Genomic DNA, 17886 nt, shown 5'->3' with positions numbered 1-17886 from the left:
TACGAACAAAATTCTGGTTTTGACTTTCGAACAGATTTTGAGTTACAACCAAAATATTTCCTGGGAGAGAGAGAGAAAGCCATAATGCCACTTTGACATGCAGAGTGTGGCGTACAAACAGAGCAGTGCACTCTTGTGAAGATTTGATTATCTTCAGAGTTAGGAAACCCACCCAAAGATGAGATTTGTGCAATGTTCTCTTGATGTTACCCAGGTAGATAATCCATATGCAGATATTGTAAAGGAACTGGTGGAGGAGGTGAAATTGTTGTTTCTGGTAGGCTAGGCACATTTTATAACTTTTTGGTGAGTACACTAGGAAATTATTGGTGTTTCTGGTTATTACAGACATTATACAACCATTTTTTATTATAGAAATGGTCAGTAGCATGGGATCTTCTTAGTGTTTGGGTAATTGCCAGGTTCTTGTGGCCTGGTTTTGGCCTCTTTTGGAAACAGGGTGCTGGGCTTGATGGACCCTTGGTCTGACCCAGCATGGCAATTTCTTAGGAAAGGGGTGCTTTTGGGAGGTTTGGAACGCATTATGGGTATTTCCATTATTTCCTATGGAAAAAATAGTCTTGACTTACAACCAACTTGAGTTACAACCAGCCCTCTGGAACCAATTGAGTTCATAAGTCAAGGGACCACTGTATACGATCGTCCACATGGCCAAAATGATCAGACAGATGATGAAATGCTAAGAGAGATCGGGGAAGCTAACCAATTTGGCAGTGCAGTAATAATGGACGATTTCAGTTACCCCAATATCGACTGGGTACATGTAACATCAGGACATGCTAGAGACATAAAGGAGTATTTTAAAAAGTGCGCAGATGCACGCACACATGCAGGAAGCAGCCCTCATAATAGCTCATGATGCACTTAGCCAACAACTGTAGCCAGCTCAACTTTCTACAGTTTTTGGTTAACTTGATTCATGTAGCCTTGTCAAAAAATTTTTTTAGGTTTGAGGATAGATTTTTTCTACAAATCAAAGGCATCACGATGGAGGCCACCATGGCCTCTGACATCGCTTACCTTTATATATTACTGAATTCAAATCCAATTGTATGTACACTTCCTCTTTTTGGCCTTTGAATGCCATTTGGCAGAGAAACATTGATGACATCTTCCTTAATTGGTGCGGCAACAAAGTACAGCTATTTTTGTTCATTGATTGACTCAATACTCAGGACCCGAATCTGAAGTGTACACTTGCACTTAGCACCTGTCAAATTTCTACTTTTAGATGTGTTTGTCAGCCTCCCAATGCTATGTTAGTCATTTCTATTTACGAAAAAAAAAAAATCTATCGACAGAACACCCTGTTACTGTATTCTAGCCACCATCCCCGAGCCCTACACAACAGTATCCCTCGAGGCCAATTCTTTTGGCTCCATTGTACTTGTTCATCCCTTTTCAATTTTATTATACTATTTAATCAATTCTTGGAGTGGAGTTACCCTCGGCGGGTTATTAAGCAGGCCTATAAACGTGCACTGTATATAAATCAGGATAGTCTTTTTATTCAATGCCAGCAAGATTCTTCTATGAGTTTAACATGTGTTCTGCCTTTCTCATTGCAGCTGGGTCAAATTTTACAAAATCATCCGCCAACACTGGCAGGTTTAATATCCCTTAGAAACATTTTCTAAATTTCCCAGATTTGCTTTCTATCTTGGACGTAATCTGTGAGACAGGTTGGTTTCTTCAGACTTACCCTACGATTCAGAATTTCTTTCAGATTTTCCCTCAGAACAGTTAGGACATAAACCTTGTGGTCATTGCTTAGCATGTGACATGTCCCTTACCCTTATGATGATCAATCATCCAACCCTCAAGTTACCTTACAGACTACGACTTTCATTTGACTGTGGTTCATCATGGGTGGTATATAGTATAATTTGCCTTTGTAATAATTTGTATATTAGCAAGATTACATGAATTCTCAGAACTTGCATTTATGAGACTTGTAGTAATATCATAAGGAGAATGAAAATGCTCCTCTGGTCTCCCATTGGCTGGCTTCACATCACATCACACCGTCTGATAAGATGTTTTGCTATTGACACTGATTACAGCACCCTCGAGAGGGGGCAATAGGGACAGACTTCTGACACAGTATGAACAGAGATGGATTTTCACTCTACCCTCCATCTGGTTTAAACCATTATATTGAATGGTCAATCTTTATATAATCTGTCTGTTCTCTGATTGGGTCTCATAGGTCACATGATTTTGCACCACTTTTGACAGCCTTATGTTCCTTGTTAACACTGCTCTAGGTCAAACATCATTGTGTAATACTGCTGAAACCTGTCTTTAAGTGTATTTGGAGATTCTCTCAGGTACAGTTTTATGTTTTATACATGTTGAAGAATTATTTAAGTGTTATAAGTGCATATTGGGCCGTATTTTCAAAAGGTTACGCGCATCGGGCCTATTTTAAAAAAGCCCGGCGACACGTGAAAAGCCCCGGGACGCGTCTAAGTCCCGGGGCTTGCAAAAAGGGGCACTGTTAAAGGATTGCATGCCAGCAGGCTGCCGGCAGGTGCAAAAGGTATGATAAAAAAAATTTTGGGGGGGGGGGTTAGAGTAGGGCTAGGGGGGGAAAGGTTAGGGGAAGGGGTAGGAAGGTCAGGCTAGGGGGGAGGGAACTGGGGAAGGCAGCACGGCTTGGCACACACAAAGTGCACAATTGTGCACGCCGACCCCTGACTTTAGAACTTGCGCGCAAGTTATAAAATCAGGCGTACATGTGCGCGCGTCGGGTAGCACACACATGTATGCCCCGCACGCTCCTTTTAAAATCTACCCCATTGTTTTTATGATGTTTATATGCACTTTCCTTCCTCAGTTGTATTCCTCTTGAAGTCAGCATGTGAAACATGGCTGAGTCGGGGGACCATATCAGGCTGACACTTTTGCTGATGCTTTTGAATTTTCACTACACAATGAACTGTGATAAACAATGGAATATTTGATTTGAAATTGTATTAGTTTGATCTATATTTATCATTTCAATCCATGATTTTAAGATTGCATGTGTATGAATTAGAATTTATTTTGGAGTACCTTCAAGGATTATTAAAATTGTTCTGATATTCTGTTCTCTCACTCTTGCCATTTGGCTTACTATGCTGAACAACAAAGTTAAAATAATGTTTCATATCTAAAATCATTGTATGGCTTAAGATACTGCGATAAACATTCCTATAATCTACCTTAAATGTGCAAGAAATCCAGGTTCGATTTGGGCTAATATTTTATCTGATATGTAAACAATTCAGATTAACAGTAAGATTATATTGATTACATATTGTGTACAACTTTGATCACCCCATCTCAAGAAAGATATAGTGAAACTATTAAAAAAAAAAGTGCAGAGAAGGACAACAAAAATGATACAGGGGATGGAATGCCCCCTTATGAAGAAAGGATAAACAGGTTAGGAATCTGTTTGACAAAGCGGTAACAGAGGAGATATGATAGAGGTTTATAAAATCATGAGTGGGATGGAATAGGCAAATAGGAACAATTATTTACCCTTTCAAATAGTAGCAGGAGTAGGGGACACTCCATGAAACTAGCAAGTAGCAAATCTAAACAAATTGCATTTTTTTACTTAACACACAATTAAGCTGCTGTGTAATTTGTTGCATCGAAGGAAAGAAATACATTAAAAAAAATAATAAAACAATAGCTCTGATTTTAATATGACTCCTAATATACTGGTACAGTTTTCTTAAATAAGACCCCTAAATGCATTGGCTTTGTAATTTACCACAACATGACAGGTCTTGATTTTGTCTTCCTACAGTTAACTTTGGATCTTTTTAAAATAAAAGTTTTATGAAGGTAAGTAACGATGAAGCTACTTTAATGCATAAATGGACTGAAATGAAAAAAGGCATCTGGAGGGAATTTTTGTTTATTGTGGAAAAATGTTTACATGTCTAAACTGTAATTACTTTCCTATTATTAAAGTTTTTCACCATTCTCTTAATGGACATAATGGAAAATACTGCAGAGAAGGCATGCATAGAAAACAATGTAGCTAATATTGTATTTAAGAAACAGCACAGTGATTAGTACACTCTATACTTTAAAACATAAGTCAAAACAAGACAGGGTACAAAATATAAAAATTCTGAAGCACTTCTGTGATTTGTAGCCTTAAAATGATAACTTACGTTTTTATTCAATAGGGTTCTGAAGTGTTTACAAATTGACACCTTGTACAAAGACTTTATATGGTTAGTGGAACCACTACCTTTTAATTGTTGGCTTCAGCAACAGAGGTATAATTTGAATTCACATCAAAGCTTTCCAACATGGCAGTAGTACAAGCGTTGCCTTCTCTAGTGCTCTAAACTCTTTGCAATTCTGCCATATTCAAGAAACAAAAGAGCTATTGAGCTGTCGCAAGCCATATTGCCCTTGCTTACTGATGTAATACTGTACTGAATAAAGCAAATCCATTATTTTCAGCAAGAAATCTTGTTCCTGACATTTGTCTGGAATCCACAAAAATGAAGCCTTGAAGCCACAAAGGAAAAATAAAAAATTAAATAGTGCGAAGGATGGGACAACAAAGCGTTACCTGTGATATCCACAGGCAAGTACAATGGAGGACATTGAATGTAACCTTGTTTTCCCATGTGGGTAGCTTATCTAGGTAAACATATTGGTTTTTCCTGTACATCCAACAGGGGTTCATCTTGCAAGTGATATGGGATAAGCAGTGCTCACCCAAACATAAGATACAAATAACCCCACACTTCGTTGCTGCCAGTAGTGAAGCAGCTCCATCCCTCCCAAACAATTAGAGAGATCTGTGCCTCCAACCCACACTTCTATTCCTCAGGCATTAACAATTATAGAGTCCCATCCAGTGATGAGAAAAGGGATGTGCAATACATCTTTACTTATCTACAAGTCCCAAATCCGTCACTCACAACGGAGGATTCACACTTGTGCCAAATGGTTTGACAGTTTGGGCCTTGCTTGCATATACTGCACTATGTGACTTGATAATTGCTGGACAAGGCCCCCAATAAGTTAGAAAAATACATGCAGGGTTATCAATGTTGTATTCGCTTACTAATGCACTGGTAAATTTTAAGCAACGTTTAGTACTTTGCTTATCCTTCAAAATACACAAAAGGAAAAACAAACATGGCTACCTAAGGCCAAAGCTCTCCTACGCCCCAAAACTACACAATGTAAAACACAAAGGTTGCATTAAATTAGGAACACACTTAAAATGAATATGCCCAGATCAGAGAGTAAACAAGAGTACCAGGCTAAGTAGATATATTCTGGAGTGCTTTTGATTAATATTAGCATAAAACTTGTCAATTTTAGTTTAGCTTAAAGGTCTGTACATATAATAAATTACATCTTTCCTGGGACAGTGTTGCTACAGTGTACTTAATCTAAGAAATTAGACCAAAGGGGATTACATTCTGAAGGAATTATATGACTTAGAAACAGGAATGGGTAAAAAATAATTGACTAGTTGTGCTGAAATTGGAGTCATTAAGATCAAACAATGAATACGTTTTATACAGTTCTGTCTCATTACATATGTGCTGAGTGGAAATCTTCTCAAATGGAATCTGAAGGATGAAAGTCAAATATTATAAATGACTCACAGTCTTCCTGCATCAACATTTTCCAGTACAAAACAGCATTGAATGGCTTTCAACCATTTCAACACACTGGGGCAGGGGGAGCATCAAGTTAGAAGATATGGAAAAATATCAGTATAACAATCGCCTCTAAGGAAGAGTCTTCAAATAAAATCTCTTAAATATGGCTGCTTTGTTTGTTCTGACCAGTCATTATGGTCCAATAAAAAGTAAAGCAACTTCTGTTTACTAAAGAACAATTCCCTGTGCTTTCTAACAACCAGGATCTGGCAAAGATTTGATCCACTGTTTCACTCGCAGTCTCAGCTGAAGTGGCGAGCAAGGCGTGAAGATCTATAGTCTGCCCGCAGCTGCACAAAGGCGTGAAGCATGCTCTTCTCCAGACTGGCAAGTTGTTCCCCGGAGCACACCTGCTTTAGGTTGTCTGGAGCTACCACAAGGAGGTTACAAAGGGCATGCAAGGTGTCAAAAAGCTGCAACACTAGTGGAATCTGTATTGTGAAAAATAAACAAAATGTAATATATCAAAACATGTACAATATTATATGAAGCACCATGAGGTCAATATTCAGAGAACAAGCAAGTGGGTAACTTTATCTGGATATTTGGCGGGACTTGCCCAGAAAAATCTGCCATTGAAAATACCCAACAAAAATTTCATGCATAATTTTAAAAACAGATAGAAAAGTACCTGTCCTAAAGTTAACAAGATTTATGCATGTAACATTAGCCAAACAGAACTCGAAAACTGCAAATACCAGCTAAAAGATTAGTCCTGCCCAAAACTTTAGCTCCATAGACTAACACTAGCCTCAGAAACTTTACTCCACTTCTGATCAGGAGTTCAATTTCCAGCACTGGAATAGCTAATGATTTCAATAACATGGAATTTGCACTGAGAAGGGGGGTTAAGCTGTGCACACATTTCTACTCAGGTTTGCAAAGCATCAGTAATGTTCTTACCTGTTAATTGTCTTTCCTTAATTCCTGACAGGCCAGTCCAGACAAATGAGATTTGTCGTTCCCCCCCCCCCCCCCCCCCCCACACCAGGCAATGGAGGCAAAGAGCAAGCTGTTCTGTCCCGATGTCCCTCCCTAATATATATTCTGATACAGCAGGGAAGGTGGCAGCAGTGTCTTGTCCAGCTGAATTGTTGGCTTTCCTGGAACTCAAAAAGAAGATATTACCAAATGGGGGAAAAAATAGTTTCAGTAACAAAGAGGAGACCTCAACAAAAATGAGTAAGGGACTGAGCATTACCTCTGCTCTCTTCTCCCTGTGTTAGATTTCCTTCATGGGAAAGGGCATTCCTTTCACTTATATCTGTATGTATATCTATATATCCATATGTCCCTTTTTTTTTGTTTGTTTTAAAGAGTGCTTCACCTATTGCTTCTGACCTGATATTTCATCTCATGGTTGTTCTGGATTGGTCTGTCAGGACTCAAGGAACGATAATAAGCAAGTAAGAATCTAACAACCTTAGCGGTATTTATTCCAGCCAGGATTATACCAGAGCTGCTTTCAGGTGCCCTGTGGCAAAAGGTGTGTCCTTCCTCTCCTTAAAGCTGAGCCTATAATGTGTTGTAAATGAATATAGGGATACACATATGGTTGCTCTGCAGATTTCTACTAGAGCCACTAATTTGTTCTGCCCATGATGCTGCCTGAGTCTTCATGGATGTGCTTTTAGACACTCTGGCACCGGCCTTACCTTTAATAATGTACGCTGCCTCAATTGCTTCCTTAATCCATTGTGCAACTGTTGCCTTAAAGGCCGCTTCTCCTCTGTGGATACTTGCAAACAGCACAAAAAGTCTGTCTGACTTCCAGAAGTCATTTGTGACCTCTAGGTATCTCAAAATAGCCCTACATACATCTAGAAATCTGAGCACCTGCTTTGAGACTCTGATACTCCACTTTTCTAAAGCTTGGCAAGGATACTACTTGATTTATATGAAATTCTGATATTACTTTTCGTAGGAATGATGGGACCAGCCTAATGATGATCTTTTCTCTTGAAAAGATCAGGTAAGGATTCCTACAGGATAATACCCGAAACTCTTATATCCTTCTGGCTGAGCAAATAGCCACTAATATCACTGTCTTCAAGGTAAGATACTTTACAGATGCTCTCCTCAGAGGCTCAAATGATGCCCCTGTCAAGACTCTCTGGACCAGGCTCAGGTCTCACAGTGGGACTAGTGGCTTTACTGGCAGCTTAATCTGGAATGCCCCTTTCAGGAAGCGGACTATATATGGATGTGGCATTAAAGGGACCCCTATAGCTTGCAATTGCCACCAATTGTACCCAAAATAAGATCACCAATTATCCTTTATCTGCCCACCTTGTAGAAATTGCAGAACAGCAGATACTTGATCTTTCTGTGGTTTTACCGCTCTCTGTCTTGCACCACCCTTTAAAGATCTTCCAATTTCTAATGTACATTAGAGAGGTGGAAATTTTTCTTGCCTTCAGTAAAGTCAATATTATTTCTTCTGAGTAACCCTTTTCTGCTAAGTCTCTTCCTCTAAAGAGCCATGCTATAAGACCAGAATTGCACTGAATCTTACATGGATAATGGTCCTTGGTGCATTAGGTCTTTTGTTTGACTGAATCTAACTTAAGCCTAATTAGGTCCACATACCAAGGGCACATTGCCCAATCTGGGGTGATTAGTATAACTTGCCCTGGATGGTCCACAATCCTCGCCACCTTTCCTACCATTGGCCCAGGTAAGATTACATACAGTAGTGTTTTGTGGGCCACTTTTGTGATAGCGCATCTATCACCTGGATCCTCATTCTCTTTTTCAGCTGAAGAACTCTATTGCTTTGGTGTTCTTTTATGTCACCATAAGATCTCACTGGGGGTGACCTCATTTGGTTACAAGTTGGTTGAAGGCTTTTTTGGCCAGTTCCCATCTCTCGGGGTCCAGTATCTGGTGGTTTAGGAAGTCAGCCTGTATTTCGAGTGCTCCTTCTATATGAGAAGCTGAGATCTCTTGTAGGTGTACTTCCGCCCATTTCATAAGGCGCTCCACTACTGCAGGCTCCTTTTTCCATCTTGCCTATTTCCGTAAGCTATTGCCATGGCATTGTCTATAAATAAGCTGATTTCTTTCCCCTTTACTTTGGGGAAGAAGCTCTTTAATGCACACCTGATTGCTCAGGTCTCCAGGCAGTTCATGGAAAATGACACCTCCATATGAGACCAGTGCCCTTGCGCCATTTACCCCTAACAATGTGCCATCCTAGCCAGATCTCCCAATAACCACTCTATACTTCTCTTGGACTGCTCCATCATCGGTAACACCTTGTCATACTCCTGATTTTGCGGGGACCATCTTGACACAGCAGGCTCTGCTGCAGAGTGCGCATGTAGGCCCTTGCCCAGGGAACCGCCTCAATCACTGCAGTCATAGAACCTAGAAGCTGTAAATACTAGCACGCCTGTGGAAAGGCAAATGTCAGTATCTCCCTCACCTGGTCCTGTAGCTTGTTGATCTGTTTTGTCCATTAAGCACACTTTTCATCTTCGCTTATCAAACTGAACTCTGAGATGGAGCCCTTGCAAAGTTTAAGCTAACTGGCTCTTATCTCTGTTCATCACTCATCCCAACTTCTCCAGTGTCTGTATGACCTTATCTGTTACTTGGCATCCCTCTAAGTAAGAAGTCCATTCTTATTAATCAATCAATCATCCAGGTATGGATGTACTCTTATTCTCTCTGTGCAAGTAGGCTGCTACCACTACCATTACCTTTCTGAAGGTCCTGGGGGCTGTGATTAATCCAAAGAGCAGAGCTTTGAATTGATAGTGGCTTTCCAGTTTAGCAAATAGTGTTAAACTGGGAAGCAATCAGATAGTGCTGATGCTGTCTGATTGAGATGTGAAGGTATGCTTTTGATAGATTCAAAGCAGACAGGTACTCTCCTTTTCTTACTAAACTGATCACCATCTTCTTGGTCTCCATAAGGAAGTGCGATATTTTTATCTTTATTAAAAATTTGTGAATCGCTTAACATAAATCTAAGTGCTGTACAAAAGAACAGACAAATAAAAACTCACAGGACATTTACTTAAAAACAAAAATCATTGCGTCATATCTTACATGCTGCTCAGTTCTTGACCATCCAAAAGCCTGGCAAAATTAATAGTATGCCTGCTTAAAAAAATGTCTAACAAAGTCTTGAAGGATTTCAAACTGTCTAACAAGCATAATGCCACAAGTAAGGAATTCCAGAGAACCAAGACTGAAACAGAAAAGGCATAGTCCCTTACTGTAGTGAAGCAATATCCAAAAAATCTCTTTGTGAAGACCTTAGCAGATGGGACTGGCAATATACATGAAATAATGCATTGTACCAAGGGGAAGCAGCAGATAAACTCAATCTAAACACTGTGGTGCAAGTCTTATAGTTTATCCATTGATTAACAGGTAGCCAGTGAAGATCGATTAGTACTGGTATAATATGGTCCCTGAGCTTGTTACCAGATATTAAATAAGATGCTGCATTCAATAATAACTGCAACGGTTTTAACGTCTTTACCGGGAGACCTAAGTAGATGGAATTATAGTAGTCAACAAGAGGTAGAACATAAGCCTGCATGATAGTCTGAAAGTCAGACTATCAGTCTATTTTTAGAGACTGGTTCATAACTTTCAGATCCAGAACCAGCTGAAATGTACCTTCCTTCTCTGGAACAAAGTAAATTGAATATCTTCCTTTTACTATCTCTTACTTGGTACTGGTTCTGCTTCTTCTGGTAGATAGTTTGTCTACTGTTGTCTATACCACCTCCCTTTTTGAATCTTCCATAGGGAAAGAATAACGGCTTCTCTTATTAGGGCTTTCCAATCTAAGGCATATCCCCCACTGAGTGACTTCTAGGATCCACTGATCTCACTTTATGCAGGTCAACTTCTTGCAATATTGCTGTAGATGTTTGCCTACTTGTGGTGGCTAACAGTGGCCTTGGCCAGAATCAACTGTGCCATTTACATTATGCTGGCCCCTGGCAGTCTATCCCCGCCATTGCACCTGCAACCTCAAAGAGCTTTACCTTTCCCAGAGGTCTGGATCTCTGCATGCTGGAAGATTTCAACAGCCTATATTGTCTATTCTCCTTTGCCTAAGGAGAATAGACAATATAGGTTGTTGAAATCTATTCAAAATGTGCCCTCTTGCCCCCACTGGACTCGGAAGCTTCTATCTTCCCACACCATGAAGCCTGCTGCATCCAAACAAATGCTCATGTAACCTAACCTCCACAGATCGCTGCCTGGAGCAATAAGCTGGCCATTTCAAAAGGATCTTCTGAGTGCGGATTCCAACCTTCTTAACTTGTGGATTCTTTAGCCCTATGCTCTCCTTTGACCGGGATTGGTTGTTTTTGTAACCTCTGCCACTGCTGTATCCAACCTGGGGATCCTGTTGTTTCCATGGCTCTCTTGCCCTTGAATGTTGTACCAGGGCATGCCCATTCTACTCCGAGCATATCTAATATCTCTGTATGGATGAGGAAGGCCTTGGACAGATTCTTAATTTCTGTGAGATTTGGATCCCCTCTGGGTCCTTCCTCCTTCAGTCGGTCCTCATCCACTTTGAGAGAATGGGTCACTTTAGAGATTACGGCCCTGAATAATTTAATTGCGGAGTCTGCTACAACCTGTCAGCTTTCCCTTCGCCTCTTCTTCTTGGGAATTCTCCAAGAAGTCTCTCTCTTCTTTACCTGATAGGAAGGTTTTTCTCTTGGACCGACTCCTGTCCTGAGTGCAGCCTCAGTTTCTTGGTCTGCTGGGCTGTTGCCATAAAGGGCGTTATGGCATTACTAACCTCTTAAAAAGTGCAGGGTGTGTGACCAATCAGAATTAAGTCTGTATCGTAGAAAATCTCAGACAGAATTTCCAAAATTAAATTCCTTTATTCAAGAGTTCAAACAATGTCCATATTGTGTCCCCCAGACCCGGTCAAGGCTCCCACTGGGGAAATCAGCCTGAGATTAAAGCTGTTGTCCCAGTAGCCACTTTCCTCCACCTTCCTGCTGCACAGGAAGTCACCTACATCTGCTGGATGCAGAGAACTACTGATGCCTTCTCTCTGTAAAAGAATACATAGAGAGGGAAGTCAAGTCAGATCAGCTTGCTCTCTGCCTCCAGCTACTGATAGGTGGGAACATATCCCACTTGTCTGAACTGGTCCAGCAAAATGATGAAGAAACTCCTTGCTACATCAGTAAAGTTATAGGCATAAAAATGTGCAAAGGATAATGCACTGATCTGTGTACACAGGCTAGTGCATCATATTACATCAGAGCCAGAGTTAAAATCCAGGCAGGAAGAGATACCCAATATCAACTACACACATACAAGGACACAACAGTACGTAAAACATTCCCTCACAAGACTAAACACTTTTTTCCCATATATTTATTTATTTATTTATTTGGAGTTTTTCTATACCGGCATTCGTGATTAAAAACCACATCATGCCGGTTTACATATAACAAGGGGGTGTGAACAAAAACCGGAACATAAACAAGTGCAAAGAGTTCATAAAGTTACATTACAACAAGGTTCATATAACTGGGGACCTAACAAAAAATATAGACCTAACAAATAAAAATATAGACCTAACAAAACTCCAAACTGAGTTCTACAACTCCATATATACTAAGGGCTTTGCCAAATTACATGAGCAGCATGGCTAGGCCCAGATTTGGTCACATCTGCCAGTAGTATTTTATGCCAGTACTGTAGGAGGCTAAATATTCCTACAATCCTGAGAATGCACTGTCCCATACAAGCTGAAACTGTATGGAGTTCTTGGGATGCTTGCTTGATTTGTATCTTTGAAGTTTCTCTGCTGGGAAGTTTGTCTAATGGATTGTGGTTTTGTAGTTTACTTCTTTCTGCTTGGGCATTTGCTTGAATGAGTTGTGCCTTAGCATATACAGTTGTGTTCATAAGTTTACATAACCCTGGCAAAATCTGTAAGATATGTATTGTTTTAACAAAACATGAGTGATCAGACTAACCATGTCAAGTTTAATTTGAAACATTAAAAATAATTATGCATCACAGAATAGCACAATTATTAAACAAACCATGGCAATAAGGGAAATAATAGAATGATCTTGTTGAAAAGTTTGCATACCCTTGAATGCCTGGGCTGATAATATACATTCAAGTTGACACACACAGGTTGAGATGGCAATGAAGGGTAGGTATCTGCACCTATGACTTGTCTGATTGCAATTACTATCTGTGAATAGTTAATGAGTTTCTTAGCTCTTGAGAAAGCTTTCTGCATTTCACCCAGGGCTGCACTGACTTTGGTGGTTACTGAAGCATGGGGAAAGCAAAAGAACTATCAAAGGTCTGCGAGCAAAAGTAGTTCAACTTTATAAATCAGGAAAAGGATATAACAGAGTTGTTTACCTGTAACAGGTGTTTTCCAAGGACAGTAGGATGTTAGTCCTCACATATGGGTAACATCATCGGAAGGAGCCCAGCATGGAAAACATGTCAAAATTTCTAGAACTTTGAGCCTCGTTGAGCATACTCAGCATGCATACCATGAGTCCACATGGAATCCCCTTAAGTCTTACAATACAGAACATAAGAAATTGCCATACTGGGTCAGACCAAGGGTCCATCAAGCCCAGCATCTGTTTCTAACAGTGGCCAATCCACGGATAAAATAAAAAGGAGAAGAAACCCATGTAGTGAAAACCCAACTCCATGGGATGATGGGATGGTTTTGTGAGGACCAACATCCTGCTGTTCTCGGAGAACACCTGTTACAGGTAAGAAACTCTGCTTTCTCCAAGGACAAGAAGGTTGGTAATCCTCACATAAGGGTGACTTCCTAGCTACAAGCTGCCTCCAATGAAAAAGGCCCTAGGCGGGAACACAGTTGGTTCTACACCTTAAACAGGTTATGATGGACAGATTGGCCAAATCTATTGTCGTAGTGGCCATCCCTATCCAAATAATAATGTGAGGTGAATATATGGAGAGAAATCCACATCGCAACTTTGCAGAACTCCTCCCTGGGAACTGCTTGCAAGTGGGCCACCAACACTGCCATGGTTCAAACACAGTGAGCCTTCAAATGGCCTCAAAGATGCAGTCCCGCCTTGGTATATCAGAAGGAGAGGCCGTCTGCCAGCCAATTGGAAAGTGTCTGCTTGGCAACGGCGGTTCCCAACTTATTCCAATAAAATGACCAGTGTCAATGTGGGTTTTTTTTCTGCTCCGCTTTACCTCTTTATTCAAAAATACATTTATTGCGAGGAAAAAAAACCAACTCAGCCCTGGAGGAAAACTTAACAAGATGAATCCCAATTCAGTAGGTGCAGTCGTGGGTCTAGAAAAACCGCTCTGCTTTTAACTTTTTTCTTTTTTTCTTTTCAGATTTATTAATTTATTAAAAAGAGCAGAATTTAACCCAACTCAATTTATCTCAGCCATAGATGTATTTTTTGGAGCATATTACCTAATGTTTATATAGTCTGAAAACAGATAGGCTTTTGATTTAATCCACAGTCCAAATGATTACACTTATCTTTTGTTGCTTTTTCTTTGAGGTACATTTGATTCAAGCCACCGTTTTCATTATAATGAACACTGATGTTGGCAACGTTTCGGAATAGTTGCGTCAGAGCACAATTATTTCAGTACCAGTCCGTTCAAATTACTTTGATATTGCTCCTTTTAAATGCTTTAAATTGGCTCCATATGTTCCTTCCAACTTTGCAGGCAATACTAAATCATGGCTAGCATTTTTTCAATTTATCATGTGAAGTTATTTGAAATTCTGTCCAATCATATTGTTTCTCTTCTCCACCTTTCATTGATATTGGCATAATATTTTGATAGTCAAAATCTTCAACCAAAGAGATTCTATACATACAAACAGTTCATCAGAAAAAGACAGACAAGGATACCTTTTCTGCAATTCAACAGTGCTCACCCAGAACCATTGAAAAAAAGTTTACCGATTTCTCAATGTTTGTGATACAGATGCAATTGTTCGGAATTAAAGTTTACAAACTAGAATCAGAAAGGTTATTTCAAACTTGATATCCAGAGGATATCAGCATAAATGCATCAAACAAGCCTATAAAAGAGGTTTATGTTATGATAGAGAGACTCTACTCATTGAGAAAACTCGCGGAAACGAGACGGATACTGTCACATGTGGCATTCATTTTTCCCCTATGTCTAAAATAGTTAGTGACATGCAGAAGTATTGTATGAATGACGTTGGTTATCTATTATGGACAGATCTGTGTCTAAGAACTTGGCTTGGCATTTAAAGTCTTAAACGGTATGGGTTCTCCTTCTTTAAAGGGAACTCTAGAATGGAATGTCCCAAAAAGAAATTTATGTTCAACAGGCAGACGATATTTACAACTTCCTCCAGTGGGAAATTCAAACATTTACGTTTGGGTCATATGTCATTTGTAAATGCTATCCCAAATATATGGAATACTTTGCCTAGGTAGGTGAGGGAAGAAAATGTGTTAAGATTTTGAAAAAACTAAAAATCTGGTTTATGTCAATGAACTATAAGATGTATTAGCTTTCAATAGGAAAGCGGTGGCTTACTCTGCTTGTTAGGAAATAATGTCTTGATCAGGAAAGATAATTTTAACTTGCTGCATACTATGTATGTTTTGTTTGAATTGTGTGTGGTTTTTAGTTATGTTATGATTATTATTATATTTTTGTTTTATTTTGTACATCACTTTGGATGATAAGATTTTATCTGGAAAGCGATTAACAAATGCTAATAAATAAATAAAAGTATTGGTACATCATTCAAACCATACCAAGAATGGAAAATATAGATTTCAGAATGGCTTTTTCAAGAACCAGGAATTTAAGGGAGATACTGTCTCCCAACATTGGAAAGAATGAAAATCACAGTTGCATCAACTGTAAATGGAGAGAAATTACAAGGACAATTTAAACGTGGACATTTTGGAGTATGTAAGCAAACTTTACAATTAAAGGAGTTTACATGTCCAGTAACAAAACACATTTACAAACTGCATCATTTTACAACTTATACCTCGACATTTGTTGTATAAATTATTAAATGTCCATGCAACAAAGTGTAAGTAGGAAAAACTAAAAGAATGTTGAAAACAAGGTAGGGAGAACATAAAAGTTGTATTCATAATTAGAGAGGGGGGGCTCCCATTGTACAACATTTAAAATGGTTTGCTATAGATGTGGTGTTAGGAGGAGATAGAGAACAACAACAACAACAGGGAGGAAGACTCAGAACCAATGTCAGGAAGTATTTCTTCACGGAGAGGGTGGTGGATGCCTGGAATGCCCTTCCGGAGGAAGTGGTGAAGACCAGAACTGTGAAGGACTTCAAAGGGGCGTGGGATAAACACTGTGGATCCATAAAGTCAAGAGGACGTCAATGAAGAGTGGGTGGTTCGCCAGAATGATGGCTACTGCCTGGAGATAATACCCTTATTCAATAAACATGCACACGGTTACTGCGACTCCAACATCGCTCTAAGCTTCAACGGCAAGAGGAAATGTGGAATAAAGGATTTGCACTCACAAAGCGGGGAGTAGCTGGCTTGTTACGGCGGTTACTACCCCAAACCAAATAAGCCTGATACGTCACTTTCAACGCATATCCAGCATAGCTCTCTGCTTCAACGGCAGGGGAGAAGAAAAAACTAATACTTCACGCATATCCAGCATAGCTCTCTGCTTCAACGGCAGGGGAGAAGAAAACTGATACTTCACGCATATCCAGCATAGCTCTCTGCTTCAACGGCAAGGGAGAAGAAAAACTGATACTTCACGCATATCCAGCATAGCTCTCTGCTTCAACAGCAGGGGAGAAGAAAAACAACCAATAAGGGCTGAATAACAGTCTGGGTAAACAAATAAGCATGGGTGTAGCTTGCTTATTGCGGTGGTTACTACCCCTAACTAATCAAACTTGATATTTCACTTGGATGCAGCTCCATCACTGCTCTCTACATTAATGGTGGGAGTGAAAGGGAAATAGAACCAAAGGTTACTAAGAGCCAAGAGAAACAGATAAGTATGAGAAAAAAAAGAAGTGTAAAGCTTGCTGGGCAGACTGGATGGGCCGATTGGTCGTCTTCTGCCATCATTTCTATGTTTCTAACAACTGAACAGGCTTAAACAAATAGATCTTCAGATTAAGAGCAGACGAACTGACTGGTTTGAACAGCAAAACAGAATGGACTACTTTGATACGATTCATCTATGATAGTATGCAGTTGGTGATAATAGGAGGACATTGTAAATATATTATGCCATTTTCTTAAAGAAAGATCTGTTAGAAGATATTTTAGGATGTACAATTTGAACAAGGACTCCAGTTGGTTGAAGATCTTGTCTGTGCCCTGATGCAGCTATTCCAAAATGTTGCCAACATCGGCATTCATTATAATGAAAATGGTGGCTTGAATCCAATTTAATACAAAGAAAAAGCAACAAAAGATCAGTGCAATCATTTGGACTGCAGATTAAATCTAAAGCCTATCCATTTTCAGATTATATAAGCATTAGGTGATATGCTCCATAAAATACATCTATGGCTAAGATAAACTGATATGCATTAACTTTGGGCTAAACTCTGCTTTTTTAAAATAAATTAACATCTGAAAATAAGAAAACAAAAAAAGAAAAAAGTTAAATAAAAGTGGAGAGATTTTTCTAGACCCATGACTGCACCTACTGGGTTAGGATTCAGCTTGTTGTGTTTTCCTCCAGTGCCGAGGTCTTTTTCCCTCAATAAATGTAATTTTTTTGAGTAAAGAGATAAAGCTGAACAGAAAAAAAAAAATTCACAATGATCTTTTTATTGGAATCTTTTGATTTAAACCGGTGTTTCCTTGATTGAGATTGATTGTTCCCAACTTATTCCTATCAAAAGAAACAAAACGGGTGGATTGTTTATGGGCTTCAGTATACGCCAGATAGAAGGCTAAGGATCTTTTGCAGTCCAAACTGTGTAGGGCTTAAGAACATAAGAACATGCCATACTGGGTCAGACCAAGGGTCCATCCTGTTTCCAACAGTGGCCAATCCAGGCCATAAGAACCTGGCAAGTATCCAAACACTAAGTCTATTCCATGCTACTGCTGCTAGTAATAGCAGTAGCTATTTTCTAAGTCAACTTAATAGCAGGTAATGGACTTCTCCTACATTA

General features: G+C 39.5%; 1 protein-coding gene across 2 annotated transcripts in view; it reads right to left on the bottom strand.

Annotated features, from left to right (window-relative positions):
* Positions 1-3918: 3918 nt before the first annotated feature.
* EXOC5 (exocyst complex component 5) overlaps positions 3919-17886 on the bottom strand; it is a 102623-nt gene continuing 88655 nt past the window's right edge. The window contains exon 18 of one of the 2 annotated variants that reach the window (XM_029598242.1): positions 3919-6148. In XM_029598242.1, the coding sequence (XP_029454102.1) occupies positions 5960-6148 (189 nt within the window). In that variant the 3' untranslated portion in view covers positions 3919-5959. Of the gene's footprint in view, positions 6149-11573; positions 11764-17886 lie in introns of those variants that run through there. The other variant, XM_029598243.1, reaches the window with a different exon arrangement.

Source organism: Rhinatrema bivittatum, chromosome 4 (genome assembly GCF_901001135.1).
Source record: "Rhinatrema bivittatum chromosome 4, aRhiBiv1.1, whole genome shotgun sequence".
Classification (NCBI taxonomy): Eukaryota; Metazoa; Chordata; class Amphibia; order Gymnophiona; family Rhinatrematidae; genus Rhinatrema; species Rhinatrema bivittatum.
Note: the sequence above shows the minus strand (reverse complement) of the source record. Positions and strands in the feature narration are given on the sequence as shown.